General features: G+C 36.1%; 1 protein-coding gene across 5 annotated transcripts in view; it reads left to right on the forward strand.

The window, feature by feature from the left end:
- PCLO (piccolo presynaptic cytomatrix protein) overlaps positions 1-13858 on the forward strand; it is a 310859-nt gene that overhangs the window by 275158 nt on the left and 21843 nt on the right. For all 5 annotated transcript variants that reach the window (XM_064487619.1, XM_031454792.2, XM_064487621.1 and 2 more), the window contains 2 exons: positions 4123-4264; positions 8272-8345. In XM_064487619.1, coding sequence (XP_064343689.1) covers positions 4123-4264; positions 8272-8345 — 216 coding nt within the window. The remainder of the gene's footprint in view (positions 1-4122; positions 4265-8271; positions 8346-13858) is intronic.

The raw sequence follows: 13858 nt of genomic DNA on the forward strand, positions 1-13858 counted from the left end.
TATTGTTTTCTTCAAGAAGGTAGAAAGAGGCATACTGATCTATGAAGTGAGCGCACCGCATGTTTGTACACCAAAAAGTACAATCAGCCCAGGTCCTAGTGTCTGTATTAGCGCCCTCTGGTGGCTCCCATGGAATGTTACTGTACATAGTATTTTGTCACTCCAGTTTTAAAATGTATGTATAATACTCATGGTCTGCCATAAATTTTTTTTTTTAATTCACAGAGCTATCCTCTCCCATGTTTCTTGTATTATCATTAAATATTTCTTTGAAACCAGTTTTGGGGAAATTGGGATAACAAAACATCTGGTTGAGTGATCCCATTTTTCTATATGTATATGACAGACTAAAGTTGAATCTCTGATTTTAAAAGCTACCACAAAAACTGGATTACCCAAAGGTTCACTGATAAAGAACATGGAGTTTAAAAATGCTATATAGCGGTGTTTTTGTTGAGCTATTTATGATTTGTATGAAACATGGAACTGCATAACAAAGTGAAAAATCTACTAAATCACTCAGATGTTTTGAGTTGTTTTTTAAAGCAAAGAAGTATTAATATAATTATCATTATTTTAATTTTTACTATCGATTCATTAAATACTGCTTCAGCATAGTTACAGGATGAAGCTTTTAAGAAGGCTACCACAGAGCAAACATGGGTTCTGCTTCCATCAACCACATGAATGTAACGACTACAATTAATGGTAGAAAGTGACAATTGCCAGAAAAGATACAACAGTCGTGTGCTGTGAGAGTCCGGATAGAGAAGGGTTCACTCTGACTGGGCAGATGAGGAGAATGTATGAAGCAGGTGCTGTCTGAGCTGAGCCTTTCCAGATGAGTATAATTTAGATGTGAGAAAGTGACAGGGCCAGAGGAGGGTCTAACAAAATTGGAAAGAGTAGGCTCAGCTAGAGCTCAGGACGGGGGAAAAAAGCCAAACCGCAGGGTTCCAGAGAGAGTGGTCTGAATGGGCTTCCATAAAGAGCATAAAGGAAAATTATGAGAGGTACATGTGGAAAGGAGGTGGTGATAAAAGGACTTGAGCAAACTAAAGAATTTGACTGAAATCGTGAGATGTCTTGAAACTGTATATGATCCAGCCTCCCATGTTAAGTCCTCAAAGCACTTTATTCATTAAAAAGTTCGCATAGTACAAATTCAGTTCAGTTTAATAGAATTGATGGTTTCTTATATGGGGACTGATTCAGTGAAAAGAGCTTAGTAAATACCCGTGTTGTTTCAAGCATCTGAAAAAGAACTGTTAAAATACCTGGACTCTTAGCACCAGCTTATCAAAACCTCTGCATTTCTGGGTTTTTAATCTCATTTTATGCCCTGTAGATATAGTCCTTTCAGGGAAGATCCACCCTTCATTTTAATTGAATTTCTTTTCAGAAACTAACCACATGTCAGAGCTATCTTATCTCTACGCTTACATACCAGGGTAAGAATAAAATTCAGTTATGCACCAGATGTTTCACTGAGATAATGCCAAAAATCTAGATTCATTTGAATTATTTACCCAACCTCTCCAAATCTCTTTAGAGTCAACCTGACATGTAATTTTGTCTTGCAAAGATGTTAAGGTAGACTTAGACTTATTCCAAAATATGCATCTGTTCCCTATATTTAGGTTTCTTTCTTTTAATATTTCTTATAGAGTATTACTTGTTTGCATTTAAAATATTGACAACACTTCCATGGTCTTTCCAAATGAGATTTTATTCCCCCCAGATGATATGAAAAAACTCTTTCCTTAAGTTTATTTCTAGCTTTGTTCCTTTCCTATTATTATATTGTTTTATATTCTGTTCACATTTCTCAAACCTCCCAGAAGAAGAGTAAAACTAGAAATGGCATCAGGTAAAAGCAAAGTTTGTGAAAGAAAAGATTGGATATTTTGAAATGTGAATAATAAGACGTCATTTCTATAATGTGGATATTTTGATATATTGTGAGATTGCTCTGGGAAAAAGTCTTAAATTAGTAAAGATAAATTGATTTTTAAATTACTGTCTATTAATTAAGGTTTGCCTTTGAAAATAGTACATCGAGATCTTCCAATTGATGAAATTAAGTCTTGCATTCAGTATCACACTAAAAAATATTAACAGTCTAGTTGGCTGGATTATATAATGCCAGGAAAAAAGTATGACAGCTTTTTTTTTGTTTACAGTTAGATGACTTACCTGACTCATTATGTGGTTGATTATACAGTATAATCTACTTTGTGTATGTTCATAATTTTGTGTCATAGTCATTTAGTACCTTTTTTAGCTTATCCTTTTAAAAAGGATACATCATCTGGGTTTCTTCTCTATAAGTTGAAGAAAATATTAAACAAACATTTTATGACTATTATTCTGTTTCTGTAAAGCTAGTCCTGTGGGTTACTTGTAATTCATTGGTGACTAGCTATTTAATAGGATTCAGGCCTTTTTCTAACTAGCTCGTTCCAGTGTATGGACACCTGATATATAACTACGAATTATTAAGCTTTTCCTCCTTACTTCCCTATTTCGGGAAAGGAATCCTCTTATCACTGGAATAGATACTATGAAAATGTCTGGTGGCTTTAGAGAAACAGCTAGTCCTGAAATGGAAGGGAAGAAGTGAGGAAAAGCTAAAACCTTTGCAAAACTTCATCCTGGCTAATCTGGTGGAGCATTTTCTGCCCCCAAAGGATTTTCCCCCACAGGGTCTGTATTTTTCACTTCATTTGGGTGTGTTGGTTAAAGCTCCACCAGATAAAGAGTCATGGTGTTTTTATACATTTCCTTAAGAAAAATGATGATAATTTAGGGTCATTAAATGATTATCAACTCTTCACCCAGTAGTGTCAATCTATCCAACTTCCTAAGAAACTGCTGATTGAACAGAGATGTATTTATGGAGGAGAGAGACTCTAAGTAGTTTTGCAGCCTAGAATACATCTAAAATTGGAAGAGAATCAGGGCAAATTCATCGTCAGGGGCTGGGTGTGCTCAAAGACACTGGGGAGGAGCCACTGATGATAAAGCCCTGAAGAAGAGGTTGGGTGTGTGGCAAATAAAATCACAAGACGAAGAAGAGTGAGTTACTGGGTTCCTGCTTTATCTCACTTCTCATCGTCCCAGCCCATGAGGGAGGCATTACTGGCCCCATTATTTTCAAATGCGGAAACTGAGACTTCTTAGAGTTACTTCAGCAAGAGTCAGGATTCAAAACTGACCCATCTGATCGAAGCTCATGCTCTTAAACTGATGACAAGGCAGAACAAATGACAATTTCAAAAATTTGCCTGGAGACGCTCCACCTCCAGCCCCCAACAAAAGAAGAAGAAACACTTGCCTTCTCTTCATTCCTTTTGCATCAAAATTTCCTCCCAAGTTTTCTCTAATCCAGAATTCCACTAACAATATTACCACCCTCTTACTGCGTAATTTCTAACACAAATTTTTCATATCTCTTCTATAGGAATATGGATTCTTGTATGTAGAAACTCAAACTCATGGAATATTTAAAACAAGTCCCAGTCATAGGCAACTAGGAAATGCCTGTGAGGGAACAAATCTCTTCAAATTTAAAAATCCTGCTGGAGATAGTTGGTAGAACTACAGGCAAGCCCAGAATCTTCACTCATGTTCTAAATAATCTGTTCTATTCTGTACCTTCACTTCTCAAGAGGAAAACAAATTATTGGTTATGAATATGGAAAATACTTAAGCAATTTTCAAGTATTCTGTTATTTCTATCTACCCAAGTCTTTCTAAAGTCCTTTCTCCGGGAAACAGCCACAATTCCTATTTGTTTGCCAGGTCATTATTGCCTTACTGTACAAACAAACCACAAATAATAATAGTGCTATTTAACTTGGTCTCAAAATCTGATGGTTTATCCCTGGAAGTGGGTTTTTTTTTCTTTTATGTCCATTAAAAGCAATCCAGTACTTCAGTGTTGCCACTGAGAGTTATTGGTTAAAGAAAAGGAAGTGAAAGGCAGGATAAGAAATGTGGAGTTCTTGCTAGAGCTGTTTCTTTATACATGTGAATGAAGAAAACGTCTAAGTATGCGTTTGGGGGTCAGTGGGAGGTTCATTGATTGACTGTAGTGTTGACTCTTCCCACACCATGCAGCCAAGCCCGCCAATCACCGGCCTGCAGAAAGCTCCGTGTCCACTGGCTCCTCGGGCAGCAGCTTTGGCAGTGGGTATAGCGTGGACAGTGAAGGAAGCAGCAGCACCGCAGGGGAAACTAATCTATTTCCTATTCCAAGGATGTAAGTGCTTCCTTTTTTTTTTTTTCACTACAGTGTTGACAGCATCATGAGTAAGCTTTTCTTAACATTGAACAGGAAATTCCTAGTTAATTATCCACGTCTGAGTCAGTGTCCCTGAAACACTTCAACTGCTTATGCCTCCATGAAAAATAGACTGTTCAGGAAAGATTGGATTAATTACGTTAATTCTAAGGATGAATGCTGGTCACTACCAGGACTGCTTAATCAGTGCAATCTGTATTTAAAAGAGAAAAGCTACTAAAATAATAACTCAGCCATGCCTGAATCAAGTTCAAGCATTAGGACGTGGATGCTTTAATCACAGAACAACCAAACACTAACATCATTGGTAATTGTGATAAATGTAGATCAATTTACTTGCAATGAGGAGATATTTAAACATATTTAAAGAACTCATACATCATATTTGAAATAGATAACATATATACTCATAAAGACTTTTCAACAATAAATCTACAGTTAAAATGGAAGATTTTGAAGGGGTTCTGTATTTTCTAGAACAAATAACAGCAGTACATAGGTCCCCAAGTATATCCTCTTGGAATGAAGTTCATTTATAAAATGTCAAGCCTCGAGAAAATCATACTGCAAATAAAATGCAAAACTAAAGCAGACTGTGTTTAGAATGTGTTAGAATGGGCTAAGCAAAACTTAGCAGCGTCTAAGATAAATATGTAGGTTATATCTATTCCAGTATCAAAATCTAAACTTCCCCGGGAACTAGTTTTCTGTCTTCAAAAACACCATTGGGCCACCCAGCTCCAGGGTCTGGGCCAGGGTGAATCCAGCCTGCTGCCTGATTTTGTAAACTCTGTGAAGGACTGAAGATGACTTTTGCATTTTTAAATGTTAAAAAAAAAAAATACCAGAAGAATAGCGTTTTGTGACACACGAAAATTACATAAAACTGAAATCTCAGTATCCGTAAATTAAGTTTTACTGGAACACGGTCATACCGGTTTGCTTGTGTGTTGCTCATCGTTGTCTGTGCTCTGGGAGCAGACTTGAATAAGCACCAGGGGGACCATTCAAATCATTCACTGGCCCTTTGCAGAATGAGTTTGCAGACCCCTGGTCTGGGCCCTTGTTAAAAGGTCTGTTTCATTTTCTCCATTGAGTGAAATCTCTGAGGGTGGAACTGCTATTTCTCTTTGGTTTAATGTCGATGTTTTTTAAAGTAAATCTTCCCTTTTGATCTCCAGAATGGTTCTAATATTTAGATAATGGCTCGAGTTTATAAAAACCAAAATGATGGGAGAAATGGATTTGTACAGTGAAAAATGTGTTTATTTTGTGATTTTTCAAGTTACATTTTTCCTACTTAAATTGATTAATTATTGGATTACTAATCTATCTTTTTTTTTTTTTGAGACCTAGGCTGTGAATTCAATAGAGTTGTTTGTATTTAATCAGTTCTTTTTTATTGGCAATTGTTTCTAAAAGGAATCTGATCTCATTAGTCCACAGCCTCTGATGATCCAATTTAACTGAAGAGAATTTCAGCAAATTCATTACATTCGTCTCTCCAAGCTGTGACTATGGTATAACTTTGTACAGGTTTTGTACCACACATCACTTAATAGCTTCCAATGTATCTGTACCTTTCAAGGTACATAATTTAACACTGATGATAATGTTACAACTTCCAGAGCATAAACTGCATTATTTCCTCAGTATCTGAATGTCTGAAGTGAAAGCTGATTTTTTTTACATCCAAGCCACATTTCAACTTTGTTTTTTCCCATTTTCCTCTTTCTCTTGTAAATCAAAACTTTCCAAAACTGCCTAGGCGGCTACTGTTTTGCCGTATGAACACAAAGAAAATGCTGTCTTCTGCAGCATTACAGGACATGTGTAAGAAGTGGTATTCGGTAGTTCTTTTATATCTCCTTGTAGCTAACACAATTATTGCTTGGGAGAGCAGAGCGTTCAATAACTATGTGGTGATTGTTTAACAAGTATAGATTATAACCAGTGCAGTCAGAATGTTCTGAGTTGAAGATTATTTATTGGGAATTTAGAAAAAATTGCATCCTTCATGTGACCCACAGCTGCCTTTCCTTTGCACTTTACTTAGCTTCACTGTGCTGCAAGTTTTCTGTACAACCTTAGAAATGTAACTAATACACATTTTGGCTAAGTATCGAATGTTAAAATCAGTTTTCACTAGAAGCAAAAACTGCAGCTGAATATTACCATTAAAATATGAAATCTAGGACTCGAGCAAATTAAAAAATTATCCAAAATTTTATTAAATTACTAATAGCTATTTTGTTAAAGTTTGGCATAAGGTAGGATGGTAATTTTTCAGTATTCTCATCTACCAGATTAGTGCTACTAAAACCATCTTCACTTTCAATTGAGTTTGGCTCAGTAGCAAGATGCATTTTGGCTCGGTCTGCTAGTATAGGATGCTGCTAAAGGTGAGATTGCTCCTGAGTCATTAAGCTGTTTAATTGTAACAAAGTTGATTTTTTAACTTATCAACTATTTGTCTTGAATCTCTTTGAAGCAATTACACAAATTAAGATTTTGTGCATTGCTTACTCAAGACTTTATATATTCAGATGCAGACCATGTATGCATAACTTCTAACATTGTTTTATGTACCTTATTCTTCACATGATCACTTCTTAAAAATTTGTGTTTAAAACTTTGATCTAGAATTGTCATATTGAAACAATGTAATGGCTTTCAAGATAAAGTAATTTTTGAATTTACGTCAGGTTCTCTTTCATTATGAATAGAACCATTCAAGTAGAATAAGAGGATCTTTAGAACGATTTCAAGTAAGCTATCATTGGATTTTTAATAAATAAGTACGGTTACATTTTCAGCAGGTTCAGCAAAGCAATATTTTTGTGAAAGTAAGAATGAATTGTTAGTAAATCCTGCTGTGTTAGAATTATTGTCTCGATATTATAGTATCGAGACATTCTTTTGTTCACACATCTTTTTTAACACTTAAGCATTTTTATTCCGTCTTTTAGGACGCCTTACGGAGCTACACATAAAGGCAACTTCAGAATCTTTTGTTTGCTGTGTAGCTTTTTCTCTGAAGAAATAAGAAGTGGCCTGTAGTCTCTGGGCTGTTACGTTATCAATATTCTGAACCCACAATGCTCAAAGTACCATGAATTCTTCATCTTTTTGGCCTTCCATAAGTTTAAGGCTAAAACTAAAAATGGTTTGCAACCATTGACTGAATTCTAAAGCCATTATGTGTATATCTAGTTATTAATACTTTATATTTATTGACTAGGATGATGTTCCAGGCCATGTGCTAAACACTTAGAAACATCTCCCTCATGTGTGATTTCCTCATAACCAAAAGGTAGCTTATGTTACTATCCTTATGTTACAGAAGAAGAAATAGTCTTCACCAGATTGAGTAGATTTGCCCTAGAGAAGAGTCTACACCAGATTAAATAGGTTTCTCTGGATGACCCATAGAATAAAGGCGCAAAGCCAGAGGCAGAGGCAGGCAGTGACTGCAGAAGCCGGCATGCTGTGCACGGTAGGAAGCAGGAGAGATCTGAAAGGAAGTCACTATGTAAAACAAAAATCTGTTACTAGAATATTATTTTTATAAGTTATTCAATTCAAAATTTTCCTTCTCACCAAAGGATCCATACAATTCATTATTACAAAGTGTAAAGACATTAAAAACCCTTCTCCGCCTCGAGTTAAAAACGACAAAAAAAATTCTGAAACAAAATTTGAAAATATGATGGTCTGGTCTTTGATAAATGAGTTAATGAATAGGACACTGAATTTTGAGGTACATTGTTTGGACTAAATACAAAGGATAAACAGGTTTCCACTTTAACAATTCGCATGATCTAGAGCAATTTATCGCGTTATATTTGGCATTCAAGTAATTTTTTGCAGGTCTAGATATATAATGTCATTTTATTTTTACTTGGACTCCTCGTTTGCATTTCGATCATAACTGAATATATAACTTTTGTTTCCTTTTGAAACAGAGGGAAGATGGGGCAGAATGGACAAGAGCCTATCAAACAGCCAGGAGTAGGAGCAGGAGTGGCGGACGCCGAAGGTAAGGTAAAATGGACAGTACTGGGTTTTGGCTGAATTCATGCTATACTGTTTGCTTTGTTTTTCTTTCAACATGAATGTTCATTTCTAAGTACTAATATCAAAAGCACTGGGAAGTAAAGTCACCATTATCCGTATTGTCTATTAAAATAGAATGACATCATAACTTCATTTAACAATTTTCCAATTTCCTTATTCAGATTTAACATCGAAGTACTTTGGGGCACTAAAAATTTTTAAGGGAAAGAAGAATGAGGATAACAGAAAGGGACTCAGAAAACTTTCTCATGGGAAAAATACCTTCTTGATACTGAAATTGAAAAAAAATTTTTAAATAAGAAAAATGTTGATTGAAATACCATACAGATAGAAAGTCATGAAACCTCATTTAGGTCCATGGAAATCCTTAAATATGTGGAGCTAAGAAGAAACTCGTGGTGTTAAAATCATTTTATAGGAAAAATAATGACTGAACTAACTCCTAAAGTAAAAACTTAACTTGGCATGAAACTGTATTTTATTCAACAAATAGCAAATGTATTACAAAATGCCAAAAAAAATCCTTATCCTTATCAACACAGAATCGGTATCCCTACGGTGCACAATGACTTGCTTATCTTTCACTGTATTGTGATACGATCTGAGAGCACTGTTACCCCTCTTGCCTTACACCAGCCTCTCAATAATTTTAATTATTCTAAGTACTTAACACTACTCTAAGTCCTTTTCACATATTATCTCATTTAATTCTTACCATTCTTACCATTCCTGGTCTTACATGAAAAGTAACTGAGGTGCAAACAGCACACACAAGATAAGAGCAAGTGACTTGAATCCAGGAAAATGATGCCAAGTCACGTGCCATTGAAAAGAATGATTAGTGGCATGGTATCACAACGGTGCTCAACAGGGAACAGGAAACCCAGATTTGTGCTTCAGATCTTATCTTGACTGGTGACCTGACCTTTCTGTCTTCAGAAACCTCATCAGACAAATGCTGGATCTAAGCAATGTTTCAGGTCCCTAGTGGACTTTAGATATTATGTACTTCTGGTTCTACTAAAAATTTTTCTTTGAACTTATTCAAAGACTGTGCTGCTTCGACTTGTTGCCATGCTCCCAGGGTTCCACCCTCAATCCAACATTTCTTTACGTACCCTCTCTCTGCAAAAGCTCATCAGTCTTGTCTATATGGTGATTAGTCTCAAATCTACCACGCAGGCTCCCTGGAATTCAGACTCTGACGTCTGCCAGGCATTTGTGTCCAACCAAGAAAATAGAAACCACTCTGCATATTTAAAATAAAGGAAATGTATGGCTGGAAGGCACTGAGAAACCTGGCAGGGGGTAGGGAGGTAACAGAAGGAAGCTACTGTCCGTAGAGGCTGGAGCCCACGAGAGCAAGAACCAAGATCAGCCTGCCTGCTGGGGTCAGGAAACTAGGAAGAGACACAGCAAAAGCCAGAAATACATCCTGAGACAGACAAGGATGGGGAGAAATATCCTGATTTCTCCCGTCCTCCCGTCCTCCCGTCTCTGCCTGTGCATGATCAAGTCCTCCCCGAAGCCAGCTAACAGGGAGCCTGGGAACCATGCAAGGGCGCCACTATTCTGAGAGGAGTGCAGAGAAAGACCTAGAATGCCTCGGAGGCGTAGAGCTGGCACAAGATTTTGCTTGGAGATTCCATAGATGCATCAAACTACATATGCCCTGATCTCACTTCACCCTCTTCCCTAATTTTCCTCTTTTCTCTCCCTGTATTCTTCCACCACTCACAAGGTCTGTGCTATGTATACCATTGTATATTGTGTTACCATTGTCTTTTGACTTCAATTTCCATATTTCTATGCCTGTCTCCTCTGTAAGGCTGAACAACTCTGGGAGGAGGTCTGGTTTATTCATCTTGGTGTCCCAGCCCTTAGCAGAAAGCATTGCCCACAAAATTGCTTCGAGAATGTTAAGTGAATGAAGAGATAATGTGATCTTATATAAAAGTAATGGTCATTGATTTTCGTAGGACTCTAGAATTCAGGTGTACAGAGAAGCAATTCACGTGCAATTTTTTTTCAAAAGTTTTAGCTACTTAATTTTACCTTTCTTTTAACCTTAAAGTTTGTAAATAAAATGATTTTAGTGTAAATGTTAACAGCTGTCAGTGAATAGACACTGTTCATCCTAACACCGCTTTCTTCTTTTGCATCAGTCCCACACAAAACATACTTGTTTTCCAAAAAGAGCCAGCTGTAGGCTACTTTCTATTTTATATAAGCTTATGAGTCTGTATGTTTATATTTTAGTAAACTGACTTTTATCAGAGGTTAATCTCAGATCAGCTATTGAGCAGAGGGGCGGAGGTTGAGAATGCGTACACTATGGAATATGTAATGTAGTGTGAGTCGTGCCCTTTTAGCATCAGTATTTTGGACCAGTTATTTTTGACTGAGTTATTATGACATTTTGACAGTGAGCAAATTTACAATATACCTGTCTATGTGAAGTTATGAAGAGTTTTATAAGAGATGTAGAAGAGATTGCTAATAATATAGAAGAGAAAACTGCAATAAACATTAAACCTTTACAAGCAATCTTACATTAAGAAGAACATACAGAGACTGGGGAGAAAATTATTAAATAAGACAGGAATTTGTTTGTACTAAGCAGATAAGAAGATACCAATTTAAAGTGCAAGATTTTGCTTTGTCCACACAGAAATACGGAATCAGCTTTGTGTTGTGCTTGTGCTGTAGGTTTGATGTAACTTGTGTTTGTTTTGAGTGATCGGGGGGATTGCTTCACTTCCTTTTGTTGTCAGTCAATAGAAACAGCCAGTTTATGGGGAAACAAAAAACAGACAGAGCAGTTCATATTTTTTAAAACATAGTATGTAGTGTCCTGACCAGAATCTTCCTCCTTTTGGTTCTTCCCCACAGCATCAGAAAAACAGTGTCTCTTTGTAGATTAGTACAGTTTTCTTGAAATTGTGTTCTGGCAAGATTCTACTTCATCTTGGGCCTTTCGTGTTATTCATTTAAGCAGTTTGTTTTCTGAGCACCCCGGTCCCCTCTAAGCAAAACTGATGACAACAATAGGACAGCGTGCTTTCAATCAAAGGAGATCAGAGATTTTAAGTAATCATCTTTGGACAGTTTGCATTCATAAAATTTTTATTCTTGATTACAGTGTATAGAAAAGAAAAGCCGTGTTTTATGGGATTGAAATTTTGTGTTAAGCATGTTATTAAGAGTAAAAAAAAATAGCTGTGTCCTTACCCCACTTATTGAGCAAGTCTACTTGTTCTGAGTTCTGATTTTTTAAAATCGATTTTCTATTTAGTCATTTTCTCTGATGACGTTTCATCTTCTCTACAGCAGTGACTCATAAATCTTAATTCTAGCATGAGATTAACTCAGTAGGTCAGCGAGTGAGAGCAATCAAAGGTTCTGGAATTCTGAGCTAAGGCATAGTGGAAAATGGCAGTAGTCCTGTGGACTAGCTCTGCTAACGAACGGTTGAACTTCCACGATGTAAGTAAGCACACCACGTCAAGAACGAACCGGCACTGTACGTGGCACGTGATTAATGTTCTTTAAATTGCAGCTATTATTGCATTAGAAGTGGATACGAGAGAGAGCCATTTGGCTCCCATCCAAAGGGGTGACAGCAGGCAAGATAAAGTATGCACTTCTTGGGAGGGCCGTACAAACCGCCTTCTTTCAAGATTTCGATCAAATCAATTAGACTTTCCAATTGTACCGACAAGTGTTTTCCCAGTTTGCCTTGAAAACTTCTAATACTCTCAAAATAGAAGCTTTCCTACGTTTTTATTAGGTCTGTTTAATAGTGGTATTCTTTGCTGGTGGGCATCCATGACTGGCTTGACTGCTTTACTCTTCTAACCCAGGTGTTCACTAGCTGTAGCAGCAGGCATTAGGATCATAGCTTTCTCTGAGGCTTAATTTGCCTGGCTGCATGCATCTGAAGAACAAATAACCCTAAAAGAGTTTAAGAACGTCCGGGTAATACTCAGTGGTGCCAGAAGTGAAGAGGATCAGTCACATTAATGTAAATGCCAAATATTAGTTTAATCAAAATTGTAACATAACTACATTACAAGGAAGAGGAAGGCTAAATCTTCACCTACCAAAATTTAAATATCAATAAATTATAAAGACAACACAAAATTATTTTGAAATATAGAGAAATATAAAGGACCAAAGAAACAGATAAAAATAGTTGATGGTAGAGTTTTCTTAGCAGTTTTATTAAGGATTAGGGAAATAAAGAATTGGACCATGGGAGAGCTGATTTTTGAAAAAGAAGTCATAAAATGTAAAATGTTCAACCTTTTGATATGTGAGGAAATAAAAATTAGGGATAGTGATCAAACAGTATTAACAAGTACAAGAAAAGAAAGTGTGACATTGTTTGCAGTAAATAAATAACTTCCTACTATGACCCTAAATGATTATGAATATCCATGCTCTTGAAACATTTTAATGATAGTTATTACAACCAAGTAGTCTCTCTAACATACTCATTACAGATATTCGGATAGCATCAATGCCATACAGAGATAGCATTTTAACTTTTAGGAAACCTAACTTTAACTAATGACAGTAACATACAAAATCTCTGGGGAAAAGAAAGCTGTAGAATTCAAACTGCCAAATCGTCTTAACATTTTTTTTCTCTTCACTCAAAAATTGAAATGAATTTCCTAAATGCCCAGAAAGAAAAAAAAATTACAGAATTTTGGAAAATACAAAATTCATTGGAGATAATTTCTTTTTCTGCCATTCAGATTATTAGTTACTTTCTCTAATTGAAACATTCTTATTTATTTTACCCAGAAAGTTGTTTGGAAATTTACATAACTTTCTATAGAGGGGGGGACTTACATTTAAGTGAAAAAGTAGAATGACCCAAAAAAAAAAAAAAAAAGACCAACACATTTCACACAAGACTTTGCTCAACCAAGTAACACTTTCCCTGAAGGAACCAATTTTACAGATAAGAAAGTGACACAGACACGAAATAATATACTCTGAGGAAAGTGCACACTGCTGCTTTATTAAGTGTTGGACTGTTAGTCTCTAAAATAAAAAATCAATATATTCTATTATTTGCTTTACCACAATAAAGTTGTAGGAAAGAAGCATTTCCCTATTTAAATCTTTTATTTTCAAAAAAGCTTTGGTATCTACTCAAGTCATCTGTTACATCTGAGTATTTTCCTGCACCAAGCAAATGCAATTTTGGACTGTTATCGTCCAAAGCAGACGCTTTCTTATCCACTAAATAACACACCATTGTGATTTCTGTAATTGACATTGCCCTCTAAAGCCCAGACAGATGTCACTGGTGTATGAAATACTAAGTAGCAATGACAGAGCTTTTCCTTACACATTTTATTACCATATTGTTGCTACTGAATAAATAAATATAGATAGATAGATGTGGCTATATATATATGTGTCCATTCTACGTGATGATTCATCCTTTCAAAAACCCCA

The sequence above is a fragment of the Camelus dromedarius genome, chromosome 7 (assembly GCF_036321535.1).
Source record: "Camelus dromedarius isolate mCamDro1 chromosome 7, mCamDro1.pat, whole genome shotgun sequence".
NCBI lineage: Eukaryota > Metazoa > Chordata > Mammalia > Artiodactyla > Camelidae > Camelus > Camelus dromedarius.